Source organism: Camelus bactrianus, chromosome 12, assembly GCF_048773025.1.
Source record: "Camelus bactrianus isolate YW-2024 breed Bactrian camel chromosome 12, ASM4877302v1, whole genome shotgun sequence".
Classification (NCBI taxonomy): domain Eukaryota; kingdom Metazoa; phylum Chordata; class Mammalia; order Artiodactyla; family Camelidae; genus Camelus; species Camelus bactrianus.
In genome coordinates this window covers 61,453,074-61,477,376 of record NC_133550.1, presented here as the reverse complement: position 1 = coordinate 61,477,376, position 24,303 = coordinate 61,453,074, and the positions used below count along the sequence as shown (strand labels likewise).

The window sequence follows — 24,303 nt, the reverse complement described above, 5'->3', positions numbered from 1 at the left end:
TGGGCAATCAGACAGGCGGGCCACGAGGCGCGGCCAAGGCGGGGAAGACAGCAGACCTGGCGAGGGGAAGGCGCCCCAAGGCTGCAGGACACCAGCAACTAGAGGTGGTCTCTGTTTATTGTCAGTGAGGAAAACCCTCTCAAGTTAATACAGTGCGATCTTTCCCCAAGAGGTGTGCTGAGGGCAAGGGGCCCTAGACACACCCCAGACATAGCTTAGAGCAACAGTGCTTTGACCAAGAGCTGCTGGGCACATTCCCGGGGGTACGGTGGTGGTCCCCATCCGCGGCTCCTCTCCCACAGCCATCCCAAGGAGTGAGCAGCCATCAGTCCTTCGGTGGGAGAGAACGGACAACAGACGAACATGAGGAGACACGCTAGCAGTGACCACCCAGAGTGGGTGCACCATGCCCCAGCCCTGAGGTGGCGGGGAAGGGCGGACAGGAGGGCCAGGCTACCGTGTGGTACAGGACCAGGATTAGCACCTACGGGCAGCACACCCCTGCTGCTGATCTGGCTGAGGGTCAGGGATCAGAACTCCCCAAGGCCCATCCTGGGGGACTCAGCATCCAGGTACCCACCCACCCCAGCACGGCCCCCACGTCCTGGGAAGTGAGATTTCCTGCAGAACAAGGGGAGATGAGGGAAGAACCTCCTAGAACTTCCAGGAACAGAGAAAGGGATTTGTCCATCAGGCCCATTCGCATCTGAGGACACAGTAACTACCTCCAACTTAATTAAGAGACTTCATAAATAGAGCTCCTGAGTGAGGAGAAACAGAGTCAGGGCCGCCCGCACTGAAAGGAAGTTTCAGAACCAGGACCAGGGCGGAAAGAAGCCAGTGCAGCCGAGCCCTGCTCGCCGGCCTGCCGAGAGGGGAGAGCCCATGAGGCAAGACACCCAAGCCGGAGGGCTACCATCGGCCCAAAAGACAGACCCAAAGACTCTGACAGGTAAGGCTCCCATCTGGGTGCGGCACAGAGAGAAGAGGGTCCAAGGAGCTGCCCGGCTCGGCAGAGGCTGAGCGGGACGAGGGGCGGGTGTGCTCAGCGGCTGCCGCTCCCAGACCCAAACCCAGACCCGGACCCGGATCCGGCTTGCTCCTGGGGACGGTCACAGCATCGGGAGTCATCAGAACCAGGCTGGGCGCAACTGAAGCCACCTGGGGCTCAGAGGAAAGGGAAGAAAACTCTTTGGCCCAGACCAGGCAGAGGACCCTGAGGAGGGAGAGGCTGTCACCAAGAAGCCCCCTTCCCTAAGTCATCTTTCCTCTCAGCTGATCCTGAAGGCAGCGGGGTGCTCCCAGCAGAGCACAGCCCAGGGCCAAGCCAGGAGGGGTGGGGCCCCCAGCTGGCGGCACGCTGTCAGCTCTTGTCCCCAGGGGACTTGCTCTTGGGGTCCCGCTTGTTTCCCAGCAGCTTCAGCACCTTCATGGTCTTGAACTTGCCCTTCTTCTTGCCCTCGGGTTCAACCTCTTTCTGGAACTCTGCAAAAGGGATACAGGAGTCCATCAGGGCAGGCCGGGGGTGGGGGCAATGGCCAGGAGTGCTGGCCCACCTCCGCCACTACCTTGCCTGGAACCATGGGCACGTCCCTGCACCCTTCTGAGCCTCCGGTTCTTCGTGTCTAAAATGCGACATACCCTCCCCAGTGTTTAGGCAGGATTGGGAGACGAGCACACATGAAAGCAACATGGGAGCCCCCCAGCCTGGCGTACGTCCATCTTTAAAAGGTTCAGTTCCCCCAGGCTGGTGCCCACAGCTCTGCGCATTACAACACAGACGCTGACAGTCAGAGCTGGAGAAAACCTCAGAAAATCATCCGTCCCAGCCCCAACTTATTACAGTTGAGGAAAATGTGGGTTTTGAAATGGACTAACACCATCCTAGCTCTTTGGAGGTGTCAGGCCCCGGGCTAAGGGCTTTCTATGCGTTATCTGAGTCATCCTCAGCACACGCCCGGGAGGTGGGTGCCTCTGTCACCCAGGTCTGCAGATGAGGAGAGGAAGCATAAAGGGGTGAGGTGGCCGGCTCAAAACCATCCATCTGGGAAGCACCAAAGCTGGGACTGGAATCCAGTCTAGCTGGAGCCTAGACTTAACCACAGGCCACAACATGAGTCACTGGTGGAACCAAGATTAGGCCCAGATCTCCTGCCTCTCAGTCCAGGGCTCTTTTAACCATTTTAGGCAGTATCTTATCTGCAGGAGGGATTGCTCTTTGAGCCCACAGACCCCTCCTAAGCCAGCTGTAGATCTCAAGGAGGAATGCAGGGTGTAAGGTAGATGCACCCTGGGAAAATGCTCCCATATGCCGCCATCCTCCCCTTGGGTACCAGGGCATCCCACACCCACCCTCCTGGCTGTAGGCTGGCTGGCCTTCCTACACCTGGCCTTCGCGGCAAAACAGAGGCTAGGAGTTTGCACACACTGTCCCTGTAGCACCCGCTCCAACCCTTTGTTCAAACTGCCCCCCACCCTCCAGGAGTTAAGTGGGCCAGGGCCCCAGGAGGGGCCTCACCTTTCTTCTTGATCATGGCTTCTAACATCTTATCTTCCTCTTCCTCCCTGAGGTGAGAAAGGGAAGCTGAGTGTCCCACAGGAGGAAGGACCAGATCATCTCTCAGTCCCCTCCAGACATGGAGTCCACACAGGGTGAGCAAGGGCACACTGGGACGGCTGGCAGTGAGGGCAGAGCTGGCCTGCCTGCTCTGGACTCTGCCCCAAAGGCAGCCCTGGGGAACCCCTCCCCCGATCATGTCACCTCTGCCGGTCCTCATCTAGGCAGTTGACGATGGCGTTGCGCTGCTCGATGAGGGTCACGAGCTCCTGCATCAGCACCTTCTCTCGGCCCCGGTCCTCCTCTGTCCAATCCTTTTCTGCCCAAGGGGAGAGTTGGGGGACATGAGTTCCAGGAAGCAAGGAACCAACACCTAAGGGCTAAGGGTGGCCAGGACCAGCCCCACACTAGACACCACGGGGACAGGGAGGAGGCCCCAGATGGGTGGGGATTGTAAGGAGAAATGAAGGCTGTCGTAGAAGAGATCAAGGATCCCAGCCTGCCTACCGAAAAAACTCTGCAAGGGAGCTCTGGGAAGGCCGGCACACACGTGTTCTAACGGAGACCAGCAAGTGCCAAAGAGTTTCCTGCTTATGTTCATTCATTCATTCAACAAATGCTCACTAGGTGGTTTCTTGGGGGAGGCAGGATTCAGGCTGGGCCTGCTGAGAGCCTCCAATGGTGGGCTGGCCAGAGTGGGGCAGGGTGGGAGATAACAGGGAAACCCAGGGGTCCTCATGCAGGAGAAACAACATGACCCAAGTGGCATACTGGGGCATTCATATAATGCCATGAAGGAAGGCAGACTAGAGGGGACCCTGTGGACAGGAAGCCTAGCCAGGAGGTGTTCCTGATGTCTCATACACTTGCTGCCCCTCCAGCCTCCTCTCAAGAACCCTCAAGAGCCCGAGCCATCCCATAGGACCACCCTCCAAGGCCCGGCACCTGCAGCTTGGTAATCCTCTCACCCAGCCCACAGACTCCCCAGGAATGGATGCCCACACTTGACCTTCCCTCCAACATCTGCCACCACAGGCCGCCTCATCTCAAAATAAGCATCCTGAGACCCCTGAGCCATGACCCAGCCCCCTACCGCCTCAATTTGCCCAAACTCTGGAGCAGTTGGCCCAGCAGAATTCTGGGGATGACATGGGTTTCAGCGTCACCACCTCAGTTCACATCCTACTTTGCTACTTCCCAAATCTAGGGCCTGGGTAAGTTACGTCCCAACCTACATGTGGGAAAACTGAGGCTTGAGGAAGTTAAGTCCTTGACCAGAATCACACAGCAAGAGTAAATATGAAAATGAATATATGTATGTATATGCATGACTGGGACATTGTGCTGTACACCAGAAATTGACATATTGTAATTGACTGTACTGCAATAAAAATAAATAAATAAAATTTTAAAATAATAATAAATAAAACACAGCAAGGGTAGAACCCAGGCAGCCTGACACCCCCAAGCTACAGCCCTTATGGTGACCTGTGGGTCTCCAGCCCACCTGGGGCCTTATAAACCATCTCACCCTCCAAAGGCAGCATCTGGGACAGGATGACAAACTCCAGTCCACCACACAGAGGGCTGGAGAAGCAACACAAAAAGCCCAGGACCAGGCTGGCCTGGGGTACAGAGGTGCTGCGCACACCCTGGCCACAAGGTGTCGCTGCGGCTCCCTCTGAGTGACAGCCATGCCCCAGCCTATGGAGATGGGAGTGACTCATAGATGGTAGGGCTGGGCTGGGACATTCTGTGACCTCCCTAGGGACACTCCTGCCTCTGGGTCTCATCCAGCCTCCCAAGCTCCCCACTCAGTAGAAAATCAAGGCCACTGTCTCAGCAGGCAGGAGAGGCTATGTGCAGGGACAGGCCCAGGTCAGAAACGTGTATAGAAGCCCAGCTCTGTCACCAATGGGCAAGACTCTCAGCCTCGCTGGCTCTCCATTTCCTCATCTGTCAGATGGGAACGTGAATGCCTACTACCTGGGCCACAGGAAGTGGTCAAAGGCCTTGTCTTCCGCCGCTGGACACTCCCTACTCCAGCTGTCTGTCGGCTCACTCCACATCCTGGTCCCAGACCCCAATTCAGCCACATAATAACTATCAGCCATCAGCCCCTCAGAGGGCACAGAGCCTTTCCACATCCACTGTCTCCTGGGCCTAAGAATACCCTATGAGGTGGGTACCCTTCATCCCTGTCTTACACATGAAGTTCAGAGGGGCTAAGAAAGCTGCCCCAGGTCACCTAGCAAGTTAGCGGCAAGACCCAGGACTGTCTGACTCCCCACCCAGGCCCTCCTGCTGCTCCCCCCCCCATTCTGAGCACATCCCATCCCTCCCTTCCAGAGTTACTCTGAGCCACACTGTGGGGGCCTTTCTACCACTCCTCCTCCCACCAGCAGTCCTGCTGTCCTCTGGCCTAATGGCCATGAGCTCAGAGCTGCCCCTGGAGAAGCACCTGCCCTCCCTCGATCATCGGGGCAGCCCTGGGCCCTGGAGCCTGACCCCTCCCCGCTGGGGTGCTGCCCAGCCACACATCTCAGAGAGTCCGTGGCCCAAACAGGCCAGTCTGCTCCTGGGCGTGGTGCTCCCAGCAGGCCTGTCATCCCACACCACACATCATACCCTCACACTAGCCATGCTGTTCCCTCTCCTGTCATGGTTCGAGCCTATTTATCACCTGTTAGAACCCAGACAGCACCTCCTGGCCCTGTCCTCTGGCCTGTTCCCAGAGCCTGCCTGCGCACCCCCATCAGGGCCCTGTCTGCCCACTTCCCAGCCCGCAGGGGAAGAACCTGGCCCACTCTTCCATGTCACCGGGCCCCAGGGCGGGTGTCAGGGGTGTGGGTGTGACCGCACTCACCTGGCTTGTTGAGGAGGCACCGGAGCTCATACTCCACATCGGCCTGGCGCTGCTCCAGGTTCTGCTGCTTGAAGCTAGAGCATGAGAATAAGGCAGTTATTAGGTCTGCCCAAATCGCCTGCCCTGAGCTCTCGCGATGAGGGAAGAAGGTGCAGATTCTCAGTCAGTCCTAAGCTCCAAAGATTCTGGGGAGGGGAGCCAGGGGCCAAGGGGAGGAAGGACTCACACATAGATGAGCTCGGACTCCCGCCGGACCAGCAGATGCTTCTCGTGGATGAGCTTGAACCAGTCCACCAGCAAGTCATCCTCACGGCCCTCTGGAAGCCAGATGCCCACTGAGACCAGGGCTGGAGGCAGTTTCTCCCTTCAAAGGAACCATGGCGGCTCCTACACAGGGAGAGAGGCTCCCCCCACCCATCTAAGTCCCACCCACAGGCCCCCTACAGCTCCCACACCGTTCACTCCCCCACGCAGCTTCTCCTCCAGCATGACCCCACGGTGTTCCAGGGCATCCAGCTGGCGCTCGATGGTGTCCATCTCTCCGTGGATGTCCTCCTCGGGGATGTACTGGTCGGCCTGGACCTGCCCGACAGCACCAAGTCACCTGAAGGACACAGCCTGCCCTCCCACGTGCCTGCTGCCAGAAGCTTGCCTCTTCTCTCCAGCCAGCACTGGCCACCACAGGCCCAGGCCCCAGCTCTGTCCCACACCCGTGTGGCCAGATACCAAGATCCCAGTGTGGGGAGGGGTGGGTGCAGAGATAGGGCTTGGTCCTAGTGCCAGCAGGCACACCCAGAGACACAACTTCCTGCCTCTTGTGGCAACTTCCTCCCCCTCTTCTGCCACTTCAGAAAAGATATGACAAAGTAAGAGAATGACCCTATTAGAGAGAGAAATTGAGAATACTCTAAGCCGGTTAAGTAGAAGTATGTCATGTGAACACTTTGATCCTTGAACTATTATTAGTAACAAGCTAAATGCATCACCCGTTGCTTTCGGCTGAGAGCAGCTGATCTGCTCAAAATCCCCCTGGCTGCAAGTTACATCTCCCAGCTGGGCCTCACAAGCATCTCCTTCCTCCAGCACCTGAGGGTAGCTGCCCAGACAGCCCATCCTGTCACAGAGTCCCATGGGAAGCCTGAGTCGGCCAAGGGAGGAGGCCCAGGCTCAGGCAGCCAGGTGTCCGGGGTTCCCAGCCGTACCTTGCGTTTGATGAGTGGGAAGCCGTGTCCTGGGGCAGGCGGTCTCGCTGGCTTCGAGCCCTTGGTGGCCTTCTTTATGGTTGGGGACGCTGTGGGTGATGCCTTCCGGTTAAAAGGATTCTCCTTACAGGAAGACTAAAGGCAGGAAGACATGACAGAAGGTAAGTCGGGGCTGGGGGCAGGAAGACCCTGGCAGCCTGATCACCTGGGACTACGGCAAGCAGACCTGTCCCCGGGGAAGGAGGGTCCGGGCAGAGAGGGAACCTCCCAGCATCTGGTCTCTGAGGCACTCAGCCATCCAACAAACACGTCCATTTCCCAGCGCCTCCCTTGTGCACCTGCTGCACCAGATACTTTTCTACACCAGATACTGTTCGAGCCTCACAACCACTTCATAAAGTGGGTAGTGTGAAGCCCACTTCACCGCTGTGTAAACTCAAGTTCAGAGAGGTTAAGTAAATCGCTCAAGGTCACGCTCCTCCCAGGGGCCCAAGCTGGGATGAGACTGTTTCAGGGTGGGGCTGGGGGCAGTGGTCAGGACATGGAGTTTAGGGTCAGACAGCTGTAGTAGCTCATTCAGGCCTCACAATCTCCCTTTTCCCAGCAGGGATTCCAGGGCTCAGAGGGGTGAAGCCCCTTGCGTAGGGCCGCCCAGCCAGGAAGTGCAAAAGCAGGGATCCCTCCTTCCACTAGCCGGAAGAGGGAGGAGGAAGGTAGCTCCTGCCCTGCCCAGGAAAGACTCACATCCTCTGCTGCCCCCTAGGGAGATCCCTGTCCTCTTTGAGGCCAGCACAGCCGGGCAGGCCCAGCCCTGGGACAGGCCCCGCCTGCCACACAGGCAGTGCCAACATTTTCCAACCACTTGTCCCAGCTCATCGGAAACAAAGGCATCACCTGAGGCCATGGAGTCCTCCCAGGAGTGATCACCCAGCTCTCCAACAACTGCGGGGAGGAGGGAGGAGCCCTGCTCACCTCACCTGTGCCAGCCCTGGGAGAGATTCTTGCAGGTTGGAAGGTGTTCTGGGATCTGAAGCAAGGAAAGTGCCAGGCCAGAATCCAGGCACCATAGGGAGACAGACCTGCCCAAGGCCCCTGTCTCCTGCCCCGCTGCCTCTGGGATTCTCTCTGAATCCTGGGATTAGGGTTGGGGCACCCCAAGAAGGAAGCCCATGTGAGGTCTGCCCCCACCCTGCTCAATTACACCCAGAGGGGCCCAGCAGGGCCAAACAGCCCGAAGGCCTCCAGCCCCTCAAGGGTTCTCAGCCTTTTCTCAGCCACAGAACTCCTTCAAACCAACCTTTCACAGACCCCAGGACAGGAGACAGATGTTTAAAGGGAGCTGCCTGTAGGGGGGAGGGGAGAGGCATCCAAAATCCACTCCCTCCCCCACCTCCCACACCAAGGAACCCTGGGACTCCTCAGAGCAGAGAGAACCAGAGAAGGGATGGGGCCTTCTCCAAGTCACACAGCAGGTGGGTGGCCGACCTGGACAGGAGGCTGTGGCCTGGGCCAGGGGAGGCTAAATAACCTTCAAGAGGAACACAAGTGGAGGCTGGGCCAACAGCTCAGGCCCCTCCGCAGACTCATCCTCTGTCAGGTCGGTCAGACCAGGACCACAGCCAGCCCACGTGAGCTGTCCTGCCACCCTCCACCTGGGGCTGGACGAGTCTTGGGCCCTCAGAGGGCTGCAGGGCACAGAGGGTGGAGGATCAGAACCTAGTGGCACAAAGAGGCCACGGCTGCAGGAGAGGTCCCCTTGTGAACCAGGTGCCCAGAAGAATATCCTGACCCCTGTGATGCCCTATTCTTGAGGTGGGACTGAGAAACAAGTGCTCCCCCAGCCCACAAAGGTCATCTGGAAAATGAGCTCCCAGGGATGGGTGCCCAGCAGACCCTCCACGTGCCTACTCAGCCCAGAGAGGAGACGGAGCCCGGGGCGAGCCTGGGAGGGGGCCTGGAGAGGGGAGCCCAGAGCAGGGTCTGTCTGCAGCCCAGGAGCTGCACACAACAAGCACTCAGTAAATCACTCCACTTCCTATGGAGGGCTGACCACCCCTCACTACAAACTCTGCACATAGCAGTGTAGTCATTTCAGTAGCCCACCCCGACCTGACTGTGAGCAGCTGAGGGGCGGGGACCACCACAGCCACATCACCTCCGGAGCCCAGGCCAGCCCGTGCGCACAGGAGGCACTCAATGAACACCAACTGCCCCGTTCTACAGGAGGGGAGACTGAGGTCTCTGGAGAAGGAAAATGACCCCGAGAAGGTAGTCATCCCCTCCTCTCTGTGCTCTACCCCAGGGGACCTTGTAGAACTCAGCTGGGCCTCTCTCTCTGAGCAGAACGTGAGTTCCTAAAGGGCAAGGACAGGGTCTCAATGCCATCCTGCCAGGGTCTGGCACACACAGGGCCTCAGTGAATGGAAGGGTGGACAGAAGGATGTGTGATGAACAGTGGCTGGTGGACACTCCCCGAACGGGCAAGTGCCTGGACACAGCAGGTAAATAATAGCTAGGGCCTCAATACGCGGAGGGCCAGACAGGTAGACAGGGGAACAGATGGATAGGAGGTCTGGCCAATGGATGGCAGGATGGAGAGACGGAGCTGGACCTCAGTGAATGGAGTGGGGAACGGGTAGCTGGCCACAGCCAAGGTCACCCAAGAAGCTAGGGCCAGCAAAGATGGAAGGCCCTGGACACTCCTGCCCTGAGACCAGGCCCACATCCACTGGACAGGACAGCAGCTTTGAACAAGGGTAAGGCACTCACCTTTACCTGGAGCTGCGGGGACAAGGTTCCAGGGGAAGGTGCAGGGCTCTTGTCTCCAACCAGCAGGAGAGGGGTGGGGGCAGCGCCCCTGCAGGGCTTGACTGGCAGGGGACCTGGGCTGCCCCCAGTACTGGGGGCAAGGCCAGGGCTGGCTTGAGGTGTCCGGTCCACGCTGGGTTGCACCAGCTCCCCAGAGGAAGACAGGGAGGAGTTGGTGGAGAGGCTGGCAGAGGTCCCAGGGGTGCCAGGGGCATGGACAGCAGGCTCTGAGGAGCTCTTGGGCACAACTGGTGGCTCTAGAAGCTCCCCACTGGGGGGCTGGCTGGAGCCCTCGGACGACAGGCTCTCCACGCTGAGGGCTGGCGACGGGGTGGCTGAGGGTGGCTCCGAGTGTGACAGGCGGGAGGCGTGGAGAGCTGCGGAAATGAACGTGTGAGTGGGTGCCATGTGAGGGGCAGGGGCAGGGCTTCCAGCCTCGCCTAATGTGCTCTACTCTCGACAGAGCTGCAGGTGGCCCTGGAAACCCACATCCTCCACATTCAGAAAAGCAAAAGCCCAGAGAACAGCAAGTACATGGTAGGACCAAGGTCACTGGCAGACAAATCATCCAAATTTATCCCACGTTCCTCAGGCTCTGATGGGCCACCTCGGGACATGTCCATAGCCCTGGGTTTCTTTCCTCATCCGGCATGGCTGCGGCCTCCACTTCCCCTCCCACGTCCAGTCTGACCCAAAGCAAAGCCAAACTGAAAAGGCAAAAAGCCTCGCTTCTGTCTGCCCTCTCCTCTGCCTCCGACCTGAGAGGGAGGAGTGGGCAACCCTCGCAGTGGCCAGCTCGCGGCCAGGCACTGCCCTGTGCCACCGTCATCCTCAGGCAGATGATGGATAAACCATGTGTCAAGGTATCATCTGCACTTTCCAAATGAGGCAACAGACTCAGAGAAGACAAGGGCTGGGACTGGACCCAGCTGTGTCTGACTCAAGAGCTCATCCCATCGGCTGCATCCCTCGCTCGCCCACCACCTCCACTGGGCCAAGCACACTCAGCGGGAGGGTCCCAGGGTGCCAGCAGGGGCCCGAGCAGGGAGCCTGGACCACCTGAGCTCCTGCCTCTGGTCACCTCCCACATGCTGTCAACCCCACTGTCTGAGGGGCTCCCCCAGAGGTCTTGGAGGCAGCCGGACCCCAGCTGTGGTAGAAGGTGACCAGGCACAGGGCCCAAGGAGACTGCAAGATGGTGAGAGGAAGTGCTGGGCGGAGGGAGACACAGCGCCCTGCAGCTGGCCCATCACCCCCATTTTCCAGATGGGGAGACTGAAGACAGACACAGAGGAGGAAGTGCTCAAAGTCACTAGTGCCATGTCATGCATCCAGGTCAGAGCCCGAGCTGCCTGGTGACTGCAGGATAATGACTACATGGGCCAGTTTGGAGCTAACTCTTGCCGCATGCCTCCCGAGACCCGATACTGTGCTGAGCACTTCAGTGGATAACACATTTAATTCTCACAATAGTCCTGTGAGGTGGGTTATGGAAAGTTAAGAGCCTGGAGTCTGGACCCTGGGTTCAAATTCTGCCTCCACTGCTTAATCGCTGTGAGGCTTTGGGCAAATCACCCTTTCTGTGCCTCAGTTGCCTCACCTGTCAAATGGGGTATGATACCCACCTCACAGGTTTGCTGTAGGATTAGTTGAGGACACATATGGCACCTGGCCTGGAGCGGATCCCTCTAAACCACAGGCCCTTCCTCGGCCCTGGGCTGATCAGATGCCCAACCCCAGAGTCCCAACTGTTGGAGAGCTTCCAGGAAAGGCACTCACCGAGGGGGGACGCACTGGGTGCTCGGGGGGCCGGGCGCTTCTTTGTCTTTGGGCTGCTGGTCGGGGTGATGCCATACCAGGGGTGCAGGGACTTGGGTGTGGACTCCGGGTGAGCCAGGGCAGGGCCGGTGGCCACACTGGGTGCAGCTGAGGGCTCTTCCTCCTCCTCCTCAAAGGGGTTGTAGGGTTTGGGCTCCAGGCCAGCCGCCTCTGAGCCCCGTGTGGCCACCTCGTCCACACCTCCGTTCTCCACCTGCCTGCTGTCCCGGCCTGGCGGCGGCCCAGGACTGCTGCTCGGGGGTGGGGGAGCTGGCTTCTTCTTTGGCTCTGCCTGCACCAGCGTGATCCACGGGGGGTCCTTCCTGGGGGCTGGCGACCTGGACGGAGGCAGGAAGAGGCAGAAATCATTAGGAGGCAAGGACAGCCGCATCCTCTCCACGGACAGTCCTGAGTCCTCAAACGGGGTGGACGAGACACCGTGCCCTTCTCTCCCACCCCAGCCCCATGGGGCCAGTCTGGTACCAAAGCTGAAGAGACCTGGGGATCCTCTCTCTTTCTGTCTGTCTCTCCATCTCTGCCCCCCTCTCTCATGGACCATACAGGGGAAGCACGGCTCCCAAAGAACAGCTGGGAAGAGATGTCCTCGCCTGTGACGCAAGGTCCCGGGGGTGGAGGAGCTGAGCCAGGTGCACAGCTGTGCTTTTCTGGGTCTTTCTGTACTCTGCTGCTGATTCTCACACCTCTGGCAGCGAGGCCTAGGCCCCCCACATTACAGAGGCAGCAGAGGCTTGGAGAGGTGAAGGGACCCCAGAGGCAGCCATCTCTAACAGGCACTGCTGCCCACAGGAAAGGGGACCCCAGAGGAGCCACAGGGAAAGGGATACAGGCACAGGCTCCTGCTGGGGGGTGCGGGTGAGCTCTGCCCATTCTTGAGAGGCTGTGCTGGTGGGTCACAGGGCCTTGTTACCCATCCAGGCCCCAAACAGGGCCCTGAAAGCCCCTCAGGGGCCAGCATACCTCTCTGACAGCTTGGGCGTCCCTCTGGGCTTGGGGACGGGGGGTTCATGCAGCCTCCCTAGATGGGAAACGAGAGTGAGACAGGCCTTCATGAGCAGCAGAGTAGGGCACCCGGAGCAGGCCAAAGTGCCGGCCTCACCAAGGAGTGCCCTATCTTCACACCTGGTGGGCCCTGGACTCCACGGGGCCATGGCAACCTCACCTGGACCCTCATACCTCCTCGGCCCAGGCCTCAGGGAGACGAGATAAGCACCGAAGGTGAAAGGTAGAGAAGGTCAAAGGGGAAAGGCCAGGACACCTGGAGACCCATCTGAATTTCAGTTAAGAAGGGGGAACCCAGGTGCCCTCTAACACTTCCCCACAGTGGACAGGAAATACCGTCTCAACTCAACCCCAGTGTCACATCCTCCTGGAAGCCTCGGCCTCCCAAGTATCCTCTGTGAATCCCACAATAGTCTCTGCTTCCCCCTTCTTAACAGACTTCTACATTCTACTGAAATCCCTGTGCCCGCATCTGTCTCTCCCTCGAGGCTGGCAGCACCTCAAAGGCACAAAGAGGTCTGAACGGTATCTCCATCCCCAGCGCGCAGCTCAGGAACGGGCCTCCATGAGAACTGAACTGAACAGAACTGAAAAATCCCAGAGGTAGACCCTGGGAGTCTCCCTCCCCCAGGTCCCCACGGATAAGAGCTGCCCGGCCCATCTCAGGTGACAAGGAACCTCGCTTCCATGAGCTCATGGAAGCCCAGGGAGGTCATATGGGAAGGTCTTGCAATGAGGAGGCGGGGCAGGGTCTTCGCTGCAGTTCAGGCTAGCCTGGAGAGCGCCCCAGGGGCCCATCTGACCAGGGACACACCCTCCCCTGTCCCCTGCCCCGACTTTTCCTTGCCTGACATCCACACATGGACAAGCACATGAGCTGGGTGAGGGAGGGGAGGTCACCTGAGTGTGGACACACCAAGTCCCAGAGACACTCACTCGGGACACAGGCACACACAGCATGCACCCACTACACACCCCAAAACTGAAGCATACAAGACAAACACAAAAAACACAAACACCCCAGCACACACAAAACGGGGCGGTCCAGAGCTGGGGTCCGTGTGCCCCCAGCATGGAGAACAGGGCATGCACAAAGAGGACTCAGTAACTATTTGCTGCACCAATTCATAACCTCAGCACCACAGTCATCCCCTGCACATACACAGCACACATAAGCACAAACAGATGGTGTGACCCCACGAATACCAGCAGTGCACACGCAAGATTAAATGCCAGACACACTCCACGAGCTCCCAGCCCCAGCTGGACTGTGGCTCACCGTTCACCAGGCCGCCGCTGCCTCCCTGCTCCACCAGGTTCTCATGCTGCAGACTTGACCGGGGCCGGGGCGTAGGGGGCGTCGGGGCTGTGCTCTCGGAGGCCTTCCTGGGAGCAGGTGTGGGGCGGCTGGCCGGGGGGTTGGCCAGCTCTTGTGGTTTGCCAGGAACACGAGGCTTGGTGGGGATCTGGGGCCGGGTTTCAGGGCTGGCCTTGGGCAGGTCCACCTCAGCCCCTGCAGCCACACTAGGGCCGGGGCCGCCTCCCTCCACATCCTTGGCTTCTTCTGGAAGATGCTGCTGCTTTGGCTGTTGGGGGGGTCCGGGCCTGACCACCGACCGCCCACCTGGGCCCAGCCTAGCGCAGTGCTCTGCACACACAAAGGTGCCCTCCTCTGGCCCATTCTTGTATGCTCCAGGGAGCAGGGTGCTGGAGCACCGTCGACACCTGCCAAGGAGAAAGGGGTGGGGTGGGGAGGTCAACTTAACCAGGCAACCCAGTCCAGGGTGCTGGATACCCCTCCTGCCACAGCCAAGGCTCTCCCTCCCCTACTCCCAACTACCAGCCTGGACCCTGTCTCAGTGCCCAGGACTTCCCATTGGAAAAGGAAAACAGTAAATGTCAGAATCATAGAACAATAAAACCCCGGGAAGTCAGCAACACAAATTGTGAAACACGACTTCAGTTTCTGCTGCAAGAGGAAGCAAAGGCTTCCCCCCGAACCTGGAGGTTCCCTCCACTGTGCGGGCCGCCACTCATTAGTGGCTCAGGAAATCAGTTTAGTGGTTTTCAACCAACCAGGTTTTTTGTTTTGTTTTTTACTGAAATAGAATAAAATAAATACATCAGAGTGTCTCACACTTGTTTTATGAAACTCCAATTCCAGTTGTAAATCTATTTACACAAGTTTCATTTCAGGGATGCAAGCACAGCTGGTCACACTGTCAAACATTTCTTACTGGGGGGGGTCACCATAAAAAGTTTCTAAAACGTTGCCCTGTGGCCAGACGTGACTGGGTTGATGCAATGGTTCCCTTTCTCAAGAATTTTCCCCCCTGACACCTCAGTTCTGCAGTCAGGTCCCTGGGTTTCCAGGTCCAGCCACTACACACACACACACACGCACCCACAACTAAACCACAACTGAATACTCGCTGTAACTCTTAGTCACCGGTTTCCCTCGAGTATTCAATTGCTTTGCTGATGTTGTTTTTAATCACACGTAAAATGTTTCATACATTCTCTAATAAGCTACTTATATTTTCCCTGCCTCTTACTCCATTTGTTTTAAACCTGGCTTCCCCGGGGGCCACACACTGAAAGCAAGTTATTACTGAGATTTTTTTTTTAATCTTTTCTTTCTCCAATTGTTTTTAAAGCACATTCTGCTCCTTCAGCACCATTAGGTACTTAGTCTCAAAGAGCTCTGGCCCCATTTCTCTCATTATGTGACTAGCAGGACTTCTCCTCTCACTCGGCCTTAGTCTGTTCATCAGGAAAATGGGGATAAGCAAGATGCTTCGGCATGAAGAGCCTGGCAAGAGGTCGGGCACACGTGGTGCTGAATCCATGGATGCTCCCCGCTCCCAGGCTCCCCAGCCACTCACCGGAAGCAGTGCCGGTGGTACAGCTTGCCGTCAGCCAGGTAGCGCTGCACCAGGTGCACATGCTGCTGGCAGGCCGCGCACGTGCTGCTGGGCGTCCGACAGGCACCTTGCTCCGACAGGCTGCCCGAGGAGCGCTCCTCGCCCTGCAGAGAAGGACGTGGGCAGACTGGGGGCAGGGCAGGGTCACCAACCATCCTGTCCCAGAACACTCCCCTGGTTCCCCACTCTAATGGGGGCCGTCCCCTCAAGGGTGCACAGTGCTGACTGACTCCATCAGAGTCCCGGAGGGGCAGAGGGTGGGAGGCTATCACTGTTTTGTAGATGAGGTAACTGAAGCCCAGAAAGGGGGAAAGACTTGTTCAAGGTCACTGAGTCAGAGTGGAAACATAAAAATCCTGACTTCCAGTTTCTGGGGACTTCCCTGCCAGAAAGGCAGCTCCTGGATGTAGAATCCCTTCCCGTGAGCTGCTCCTGCCCCTCTCCAACCCGGTAGGTGGGCTTTCCCTGACAGTTGACTGTCCTCTTAGGCCCACCTTGTCTGCCTTCTCCGTTTCCCCAACTAGAGCCAAGGAGATTTAAATCCCAGCTTCTCAGCTTCTAAGCACCGTGACCTTGAGCGAGTTGCTTTCAACTCTAGGCTTTGGGTTCCCACCTGCCAAACAGAACCCTACCCCTGCCTGTCTCAGTCCTGCACACCCTCACTGGGCTCCCACCCTGGGCCAGCTCCCTGTCCCTGAAGAGCTCCGCCAGCAAGGAGCAGATAGGAGCAGATGGGAGCAGCTGGGGAAAGCCCTTGAAACACAGTGAAGTGCAGTCCAGATGTGAAAGGCTGGTGTCACCCCCTAAGCATCTTGGAGCAGGAGACTGACAGTGTGGCCTCTACCTCCCAGCTAAGAGACTTTGGACAAATGAACAAACCTCTCTGAGCCGCAGTTTCCTCATTTGTACATCAGGACACATAATACCAACCTCCCAGTGTTGTTGAGAGGATTAAACAGAATCACACCAGGAAGTTAAAAGCTCTTTCTCACAGGCCTCAAGGGGAGTGTCTGCTGTGTTGTACATTTAAGTCCTGTCAGTCCCTTGAGGGAAAGTCAGTCCATGGATGCTCTGTGCCCCTTCCCAGGCCTGCGATCCCCTGCCCCTGCCCTGGCCTCTGAGACTCTGCTTCTGAAGCCAGTGGGAAGGGGCCGAGAATGTCCTCTGATACTGCTATGGCAGTCATACCCCCACCTCGCCCTCCCACCCCCAGCCTCTGCCTACCTGAGCCCTGTCTCCTGGTTCCGTCGGGGTGGGCCCTTCAGATGGTGGGGAGGACGATGCCAGGCCCTTTCTAGCGGGTGAGACACCAGCTACCAAAAGACAGGAAAGAGACTCAGGCATCTGGAAGCCCTGGAGTCCCAGGAGGCCCAACCTGGCCTGAGATTTGAGCTCCACTGCCACCACTTGTGGGCAGGCCCCCCGATGCAGTGGGAACAGGCTCCCACTTCACACAGGCCAAGGGACGCCTCCACCTCTGAGCTCAGCGCCAAGGGCAAGCCACCTAACCTCTCTGAGCCTCCGCAAAGTGGGACAGAGGCCCCCACCACACAGGGCAGTGTGAACAGCAAGGCACCAGCCCAGTCCCAGAACCAGCAGTGCCCAGTATGTGAACGGACGGGCAGCTTCCTTCCTGCCAGGCTAAGTGGGCCCAGAAAATACAGAACAGGACCATCTGGAGGCGTCTAACAGCCAGCTTTGCCTCCAGCGTTGGAACACCACGCTGTCTCCTCTGGTTGAGCAGCAGGTGGGATAAAAATGGTTTGTATTTAGGGGCCAAGTTGTACAAAAAACACAAACTGTGCCTTTAGGAACAAGAATTCCCCGTAGGCCCGGGGGGTGCTCTCAGGGCACAGTGCAGGGAACTGGGCCACCAGGGCACCTGCACCCCCAGGGTGTTCAGTGAGGACCCAGAAACGGAGCGGGCACCACCAACAGTATTACTGAGGGTCTTCCCTGACCTACCCACCTGGCAGGTCCCCGGAAAGTGGCCTTCCAGAGAAGAGCTTAGTAAAGAAAGACTGGAGTTTGGCAACATGGAACCTTCCAGAAGGTAAGACTGAATTGTGATTCTAGGTGAGCAAGCTAAAACTCTAACCAATGGAATAAAAAAGTAATAATGCGGGGAGGGTATGGCTTAGTTGTAGAGCACATGCTTAGCATGCACAAGGTCCTGGGTTCAATCCCCAGCACCTCCATTTAAATAAATAAATAAACCTAATTACCTCCCTCCCCTCAAAAAGGGGGCTTTAAAAAAAGTAATAATAATGGTAACCTTGAGTCTTAAATTAGGGCCAGACACAGGTTCACATTTCCTCATTTACTCCCATCAACCCTGTGAGGTGGGCACTGTTGCTCTCACCAGGACAAGAGGTGACCATGTGGCCCACTCTCACCCAGACAGCAAAGGGCAGAGCCAAAATGCTGAGTCCACACTGCCTCTCACCAAAGACTTGGCAGTGGAGAAATACTTTTATCTTGACTTTTGGTAAAATACACATCATGTTATTGGTTGTTATAACATTAATCCCTAGCATTATCTGGGGGAGGGAGTAGATTATTTTAATTTTGAAGTTTTTATGCTTTTTCTATGTTCCAAATTTTCTACAGTAAGCATGTTTTAGTAAGAAAATAACAATCCTGATTTCAAAGAATACTTTTTTAAAGAGATGGGCTGAGACTGTCTGCACAGAGAGCAGAGGCAGGAGAAAGGACTGACATGGGACAGGGGACGGGCAAGGTGCCCACCACCCACACAACCTGTGACAGCAGTGACACAGCACAGGAGTCAGGACATCTGGATTCAGATTATGTTTTCCTGCTGTGTGATCTTGAGCTCCTAGCTTCCCCTCTCTGAACCCATTTCCTCTGTGTTCTCAGGTCTTGAAGGTCACTGTTGGGAACACAGTGCACAACAGCCCTACAGGATCACTTCCCCACCAGAGGAAAAACTCCAGGGAAGTGTCTGCAAACAGGAAGTGAGGGTGGGTGCCAGAGAGGTGAACTCCCAGGCAGCGGATGACCTTGCCCTGCTCTGTCTCCTCTGATGTTATTTGCTGTTACATATTTGTTGTGTCTTCCGGACAAGGCTGTGAGCTCCAGGAGCACAGTGATCTCAGTCAAAACTGTACCCCAAGGGCCCAGCACAGTGTTATTTTACTCAATAAATATTTCAGCAAGTGAATGAATGATATAGTGAATGAATGATGGGCTGCCTCCTGGCGCCTGTTTGTAGCTCAGAAAACAATAGGACATATCCCCAGCCCCACCCCCAGGCCAGCCTCCCCAGAGGGTGCACCCCTCTCACCTTGACCGGGGCTAGCAAAGTGGTTGTAATACTGGGACACGTAGGTCATGATACTGAGGCAGTCGGGGACACTCATGGAGACCATGTCATTGGGGTCCAGGAGGGCAGGGATCCCCAGCTCCTTCTCGGCCACTTCAAAGGCCTGGGGTAGGAACAGGTATGAGAGTGAGGGAAGGTCTGGGGCAGAGGCAGGTAAGGGGTGGGGATGGGAGCAGGTGCAGGGGTTGGGGAAAGTTGGGAGGTGTGCAGAAGCAGCCACAGCAGGAAGAGGAAGAGGAGGCAGGGTCAGTGGGCCCCTCTCCACTTAGACCCAGCTTCCCTCAGTAGGATGAGGGGGATCAGGGCAGGGGCAACTGTAGGCTCCCCCCAGCTCTGGCCTTACACTATGACCTAGAGAAGGGGAAGGCCTGTGCTCCAGACACAAGTGAGCCAGAGGGAAGCAGGTGGACAGGGAGAGGAGCAACCAGGGCCCCAGTGCAGGGCAGCTCATCTGGGAGCTGGCCCACAAGCCCTGGCCTGCAAGATCTCCATCCTCCCACCCCACCCTCAACACACACAGCCTCCTGGGCTTCTGTCTGTCTGGGGGACTTACCAAACGGTTATTCTCGAAGACATTGTCCTTGGAAAGTGAGTCAAAATCTCTGCAAGAAGCAAAGGGGAGGAGGAGCACTGAGGAAGGCTGGGGCAGGGGTGTGGAGTGACCAATGGAGGTGACCTCATCCCAGCCCACCTGGGCCTCAGCAGGGCTGGGGGAAGGCTCTGTGGACTCAGGAGGAAACTGAGGCAACAAGCACATCTGACAGAGTCGGGGCTGCCAGGTAGGGCAGAGGATGAGCTCATGGCCTCAGGAGGCCTCCAAGCAGAGGCTGGAAATCACTCAGAAGGGGCGGAGCTGAAGTCTGATCTTTAAGATTATCCCCAGGAAGCCAAGTCCTGACTCAGTGGCAAAGACAAAACTAAGACCAGGACCAATGCTGGTAGCAGGGATATCCATGGATTGCTGACCCCATGCCGGGCACTGGGCTGAGCTTCTGTCTTAAATTTACTCTATTTTCAACTCTACTTGGCAGGTATTTACCCCATTTTACAGACAGGGACACTGAGGCCCAGCGGGTGGTGGGGAGGCCACCTAGCCCTGGGAATCCACATTTCTGGTCCTTTCACTGCATATTACAAACCTGGAGAAGCCACACCAACTTGCCAAATCCCTAACCCAGCCTGAAAAGGAATGTTGTTTTAATGGGGCCAGGAATAGAACAAGTCTGAACTAGACTAGAAAGCTTATACTCTCCAGAGCTGCTGGCACTGAATGGCTGACCCACCCTGCTGGGCCATTCCTGGGGGCACTGTCCCTGGGGGAGCAGTGAAGGGTTTCCCAGTTTCTAAGCTGGGACAGGTGAGAAGTGGTAGGGCCTCCTGGGGGACCCTGGCTTTATTTATCCCCCTCCCCACCTCCCCGCTCCGGCTGCTGGAGTGGCGAAACCAGCAGAGGAGGCCCGGCCATCTTGCTCAGCAGCCTCCTGGGTGCACCCAGTGGAAGCCTTGTCCTTCTATGGCTGAAAACTGCAGCCTGACTGCCCGAGTCGTGGGCCCAGAGGCCGGAGCAGGCAGCACCAGCCTCCGAAGTCTGGGTCCCAGGCACTTCTGCTCTTCCGGGCGAGGCTGTGGGGCCTTGGGCAGTCAGCAGTCCTTGCCGGCCTTCATTTTCCCATCTGCAAACTGGGGAAAGCACTCGTACCAACTTCCAGGCTGGTGGGGAGGACTGGTCGAGTCTGGGTTTGGTAGAGGCAAGCCTCACAGACACAAAAGAGCCTCTCCTGCCCTCCTGACCCCTAACTTCACCAGGCAGAGTCCATGGTACAGCGAACCCTGGACCAAGGCAGGAAACGGCAGCTTGCAAACCCCAGGAGGTGCTCCAAGGCTGGGTGGACTGAGGAGGGAGATGGGGAGGGGACTGTGTATGAGTTCAGCCCCTGTTGTCACCTCTGGCGAGACGCTTCCTTCTCCCCTTAGCTGGGTCCCTGACTCCTCCCCTTGCTTTGCCACTGCCTAGAAGTGTGACTCTGAGCAAGCTACGTAACCTCTCTAAACCTCTGGGACACTGTGAAACCAGCTCAGCCTCCAACAAAAGCTTGTTCTGAGCACGAATGAGACAAAAGCAACTTGTCTGGGAGTTTATTTCAGTCTCCCCAGTAGTGTTCCTAGAAGGCTGGGGTCACATTTTGTTCTCCCTGTGAACCCAGCACCCTACAGTTCCCTGTACTTAGTAGGCACTCCATAAATGTTTACTGAATGAATAAATGCTGGAAACAATGTGAAAACTGTAAAGGTCCCCAAGATACTTCGATTTTTTTCCTCCAGCTTCTTCCCCCTCCCCTAGCTTCATCCTGAATCAACATCTGGACTTCGGGAACAGATATTTTCTGAGAGTCTTCAAAGGCCTGGGAAGTTCTATTTGGCTCTGGGGGAGATGAGGAATACAAAAATGAAACCCACATGGTCTCTGACCTCAAGGGAGCTTAAAGATGCTTGGACGGGGGAGGGAGAATGAACCGGCCCACAGCTCCAGGGGCCTGAACCCCTTTCGAAGATGATTCTTACCCTCACACCTACGTCACCCCTATTTTCAGGGAGGTCCTCCCCTACCCATTGCTGAGGTCCTCTCTATGCCTTACGTAGGACCTGGGCCTCAGTTTTTCTCCTGTACAATGGGCTGGCAGCCCAGATGCTGGCCTGCCTGGACCTGATCCTGGATCTCTTTTCAGGAGGGAAGCTGGCCTCCACTCCACACCAACTCTAGCTACATCCCTCCCCTGCTTAAAACCCACATGACTCCCCATGACCCCATCCACCCCCCTTAGCCAGCAGGAGATCCTAAGCACTCTGGCCCAGCCACATCTGGCCCTCCCTGCCATGTACTATGGACTCCAATAGCGCTGCCTATGTCTATGACCACTCAGGCGGTCCCCTCTGCCCAGAACACCCTTCCCTCGGCCCTGACCTGCCTCCTGCTGTCTCCTATGACTATGTGATGTCTGAGAGGCCTTCCCAGCCTAGCCATCTGATACAGCACTTCCCACATGGAGTTATCAGCACTATTTATACCTCTGTTACCCCCAGAGGCTGTGGGAGACTGTGTGGGGTTTGTCTCTTGGTTGGTTGGTTGCTATTTTCATTAGCAGGTACAATGTCCAGCACAGAGTACCACTCTGCAGACACTTGGGGAATAAATGCAGGAATAAGACACTTTCATCCTCCCCTACTGCCTAATAACACTACTTATAATAATTAATGTCAATTGAATGTTCACGATCTCATTTTATGCCCACAACAATCCAGTGACGTGGGTCTTATTATCAACCCCACTTTACAGATGAGGAAACTGCTGCCTGGAGGTATCCAGTGACTTTCCCACGGCTGCACACTCAGCACATGGAGGAGCTGACCGCAAACCAAGCAGCCTGCACTTTGTGCTGGCAGGCTCAGGGCGGTCACGCAGCTTTAGCTTGACACCCAAGTCCTTTCACACACTGGCCCTGACCCTGCCTCACCGCCTGCCTCCCAGCCAAAGCAGAAGACCCCTCTGCTCTAAGGCATGGGTCCAATTTGGGTGCCCTTCTCGATCCTTCAAGCCCCGGCTCCTGAGCCCCCGACCTCGTGTCACATGCCTCAAAGCAGGCAGCAGCCCACCTACACCTTCAACTCATCTCATCCGCTTCTGTGTGCACATCCGCCAAAACCCTCTCCACCAGGGCCCACTCTAGGGCCTACCCCACCACCCCCAGACATTGTACCACATGGTACAGAGCAACTAAGTGCATCTACACCATCGAATCCTTGCCTTCCTTTCTTCCCTCCTTCATCAAAGCCTCCCAGGTGCTGTCCTTGGGGGGTGCAGGTCTGGAGGTGGAAAAGACACACAAAGACTGCAGAATCTGCCAGGCTCACGGAGCCCTGTCCAGGGGACTGTAAGCAAGACAGGCCAGGACCGTGACACTTATCCTCGATTTGCAGATGAGACAGGAAGTACAAGGAATTGTGGATGCCAGACAAACTTAACTCAGTGTTTTATGAATGAATGAATGAATGAGTGAATGAATGAATGAATGAGTGAATGAATGAGTGAATGAATGAATGAATGTAAGAGGTTCCAGGGCCCAAGGAGAAAGTCGAGATAGAAACCTCAAGTCAACTGCTCTGGGGTCTGAATAAATTTTCCCATGGAACCTCACTGGGCAGCTGGGGTGAAGAAGAGGCCATTTCACACCCTGGAGCAGCCCATTAGGGGTGTCAGTTGGATCCTAGGAGTCTTCACTCAAGTAGCCCTGCCCCACTGTGGTCAGCAGGGCTGTGGGGCACACCTGGGGAGGCAGGTCTCGGTCCTAATGGAGTTGGAGGGGGTTACATCCATTCATCGGACCTCTGCTAACCACGGGTCTCCTCCTGTGCTAGTGCCCTGGAGACAAGATCCCATAGGGGAATCAGAGACGGATTCAGACCAAGGGGGCCCCACAGAGGAAACAGGCCTCAGTGTCTCACGGGGAGGAGGCTGCTCAATGCGCCTGTTTCAGAGTTTAGTATAAGAAAGGCCCAGAGTCCCCGAGAAGGGCTCGGTGCCCCTTGAGTCAAGGCCTCTGTGTTCCTCTGACGGAAATCAGTGCCCTGTGGGCGGGGCCAGGGCCAAGGCAGAGGGACCAGCACGGGGGGCTGGTTCAGTGTCCCAGTGGGCGGGGTCAGAGAGGCCAAGTGGGGGAGGGGAAGCCCTGGGTCGGAGGGTCTCAGTGTCCTGCGAGGCGTTGGGGGCCCGCCGGAGGGTCGCCGCCTCCGTCTCCGGGGGCGGCGCCAGCCACCGCCCGGGCTCCGCGTCACTAAGGGGGGCGGGGGTCCCTAGCTCGAGCCCGCGCCGCCCTGCGCCCCGGCCGCCCGCCCTCCCGGCACTCACAGCAGGTCGGGCCGGTGCCGGTGCAGGATGGCGCAGAAGGCCAGGCCGTCCCGGAAGGAGCTGCTCAGGTCGCGGATGTCCACGCCGCGGTAGCCCTCGCACTGGCGGCGGCACCAGGCCAGCAGCGCGCCCCGCGGCCCCGCCATGAGCGCGGGCTCGGGTCCGGCTCCGGGCGCCGCCGGGACCGGGTTTCACCCTCAGGCTCAGCTCGGGCCGGTTTCCGGCTGCGGCTGTGGCTCTGTCGCTTCCCTGCCCGGCGCCTCTCGGAGCTCCGGGCGCGACCCGCGGGCGGCGGGCGGGGGGCGGGGAGGAGGCGGGGCCGCGGCCTCGGTGTCCTCGCTTGGGCTCCGGCGCGGGGTCCCGGCTCGGCTGCCTGCTGCCCGCCCGGCCCTGCCCGGACCTGCCCGAGCAGCCGCCGCCCGCGTGGCCCGGCCCCGCCGGCCGCCGCCTACTCACCGCCGCCCTCTACCCTCGCTGTGGGCCGGCCGCGGGCGCCGGCGTCCCGCTGGCCTCGGTCCCCGCCCGCCGCCGCCGGGGAGCGGGGAGAGGGCGGCGGGCTGGCGCCCCACCCAGCGGCGGCTCCGCCCCTAGACGCGGACCACCCCTCCCCGCCGGCCCAACACCCCACCGCCCCTCTCCTCGGCGATCCCGATCACTCCCTCCCCTCTCCGTGGACCCCTCAAAGAACTCTGGGACAACCCCTGAACCCCTCACCCACAGCAAACTAGTCCCTCGCAATAATGATTTCTTCCACCTCCACCACGCTGCTCACCGGGAACTCTCTTCTTGCTCCCAACCTAATTGCTTCCCGCTATTTGGCTGAAGGACTTGCAAATCTCCCACATTCCCCTGGCCTGAA

The 24,303-nt window shown here is 57.7% G+C and overlaps 1 protein-coding gene across 3 annotated transcripts; it reads right to left on the bottom strand.

Annotated features, from left to right (window-relative positions):
• Positions 1-99: 99 nt before the first annotated feature.
• Positions 100-23,942, bottom strand: MICALL1 (MICAL like 1). 3 transcript variants are annotated; one of them, XM_074375529.1, is made up of 17 exons: positions 23,445-23,941; positions 19,095-19,143; positions 18,503-18,644; positions 16,420-16,508; positions 15,157-15,299; positions 13,551-13,996; positions 12,230-12,287; positions 11,213-11,589; positions 9,395-9,810; positions 6,626-6,760; positions 5,879-6,005; positions 5,650-5,740; positions 5,424-5,497; positions 2,762-2,876; positions 2,519-2,565; positions 1,427-1,485; positions 100-331 (listed from the first exon to the last, which is right to left on the bottom strand). In XM_074375529.1, exons 1-17 carry the CDS (start codon positions 23,588-23,590, stop codon positions 326-328), a joined length of 2,520 nt encoding a protein of 839 aa, XP_074231630.1. In that variant the 5' UTR covers positions 23,591-23,941; the 3' UTR covers positions 100-325. The 3 variants fall into 3 exon arrangements, with proteins under 3 accessions (XP_074231630.1, XP_074231629.1, XP_074231628.1); XM_074375528.1 differs by having other exon boundaries at positions 100-1,485; positions 9,401-9,810; positions 23,445-23,942; XM_074375527.1 differs by having other exon boundaries at positions 100-1,485; positions 23,445-23,940.
• Between the last annotated feature and the right edge of the window lie 361 nt (positions 23,943-24,303).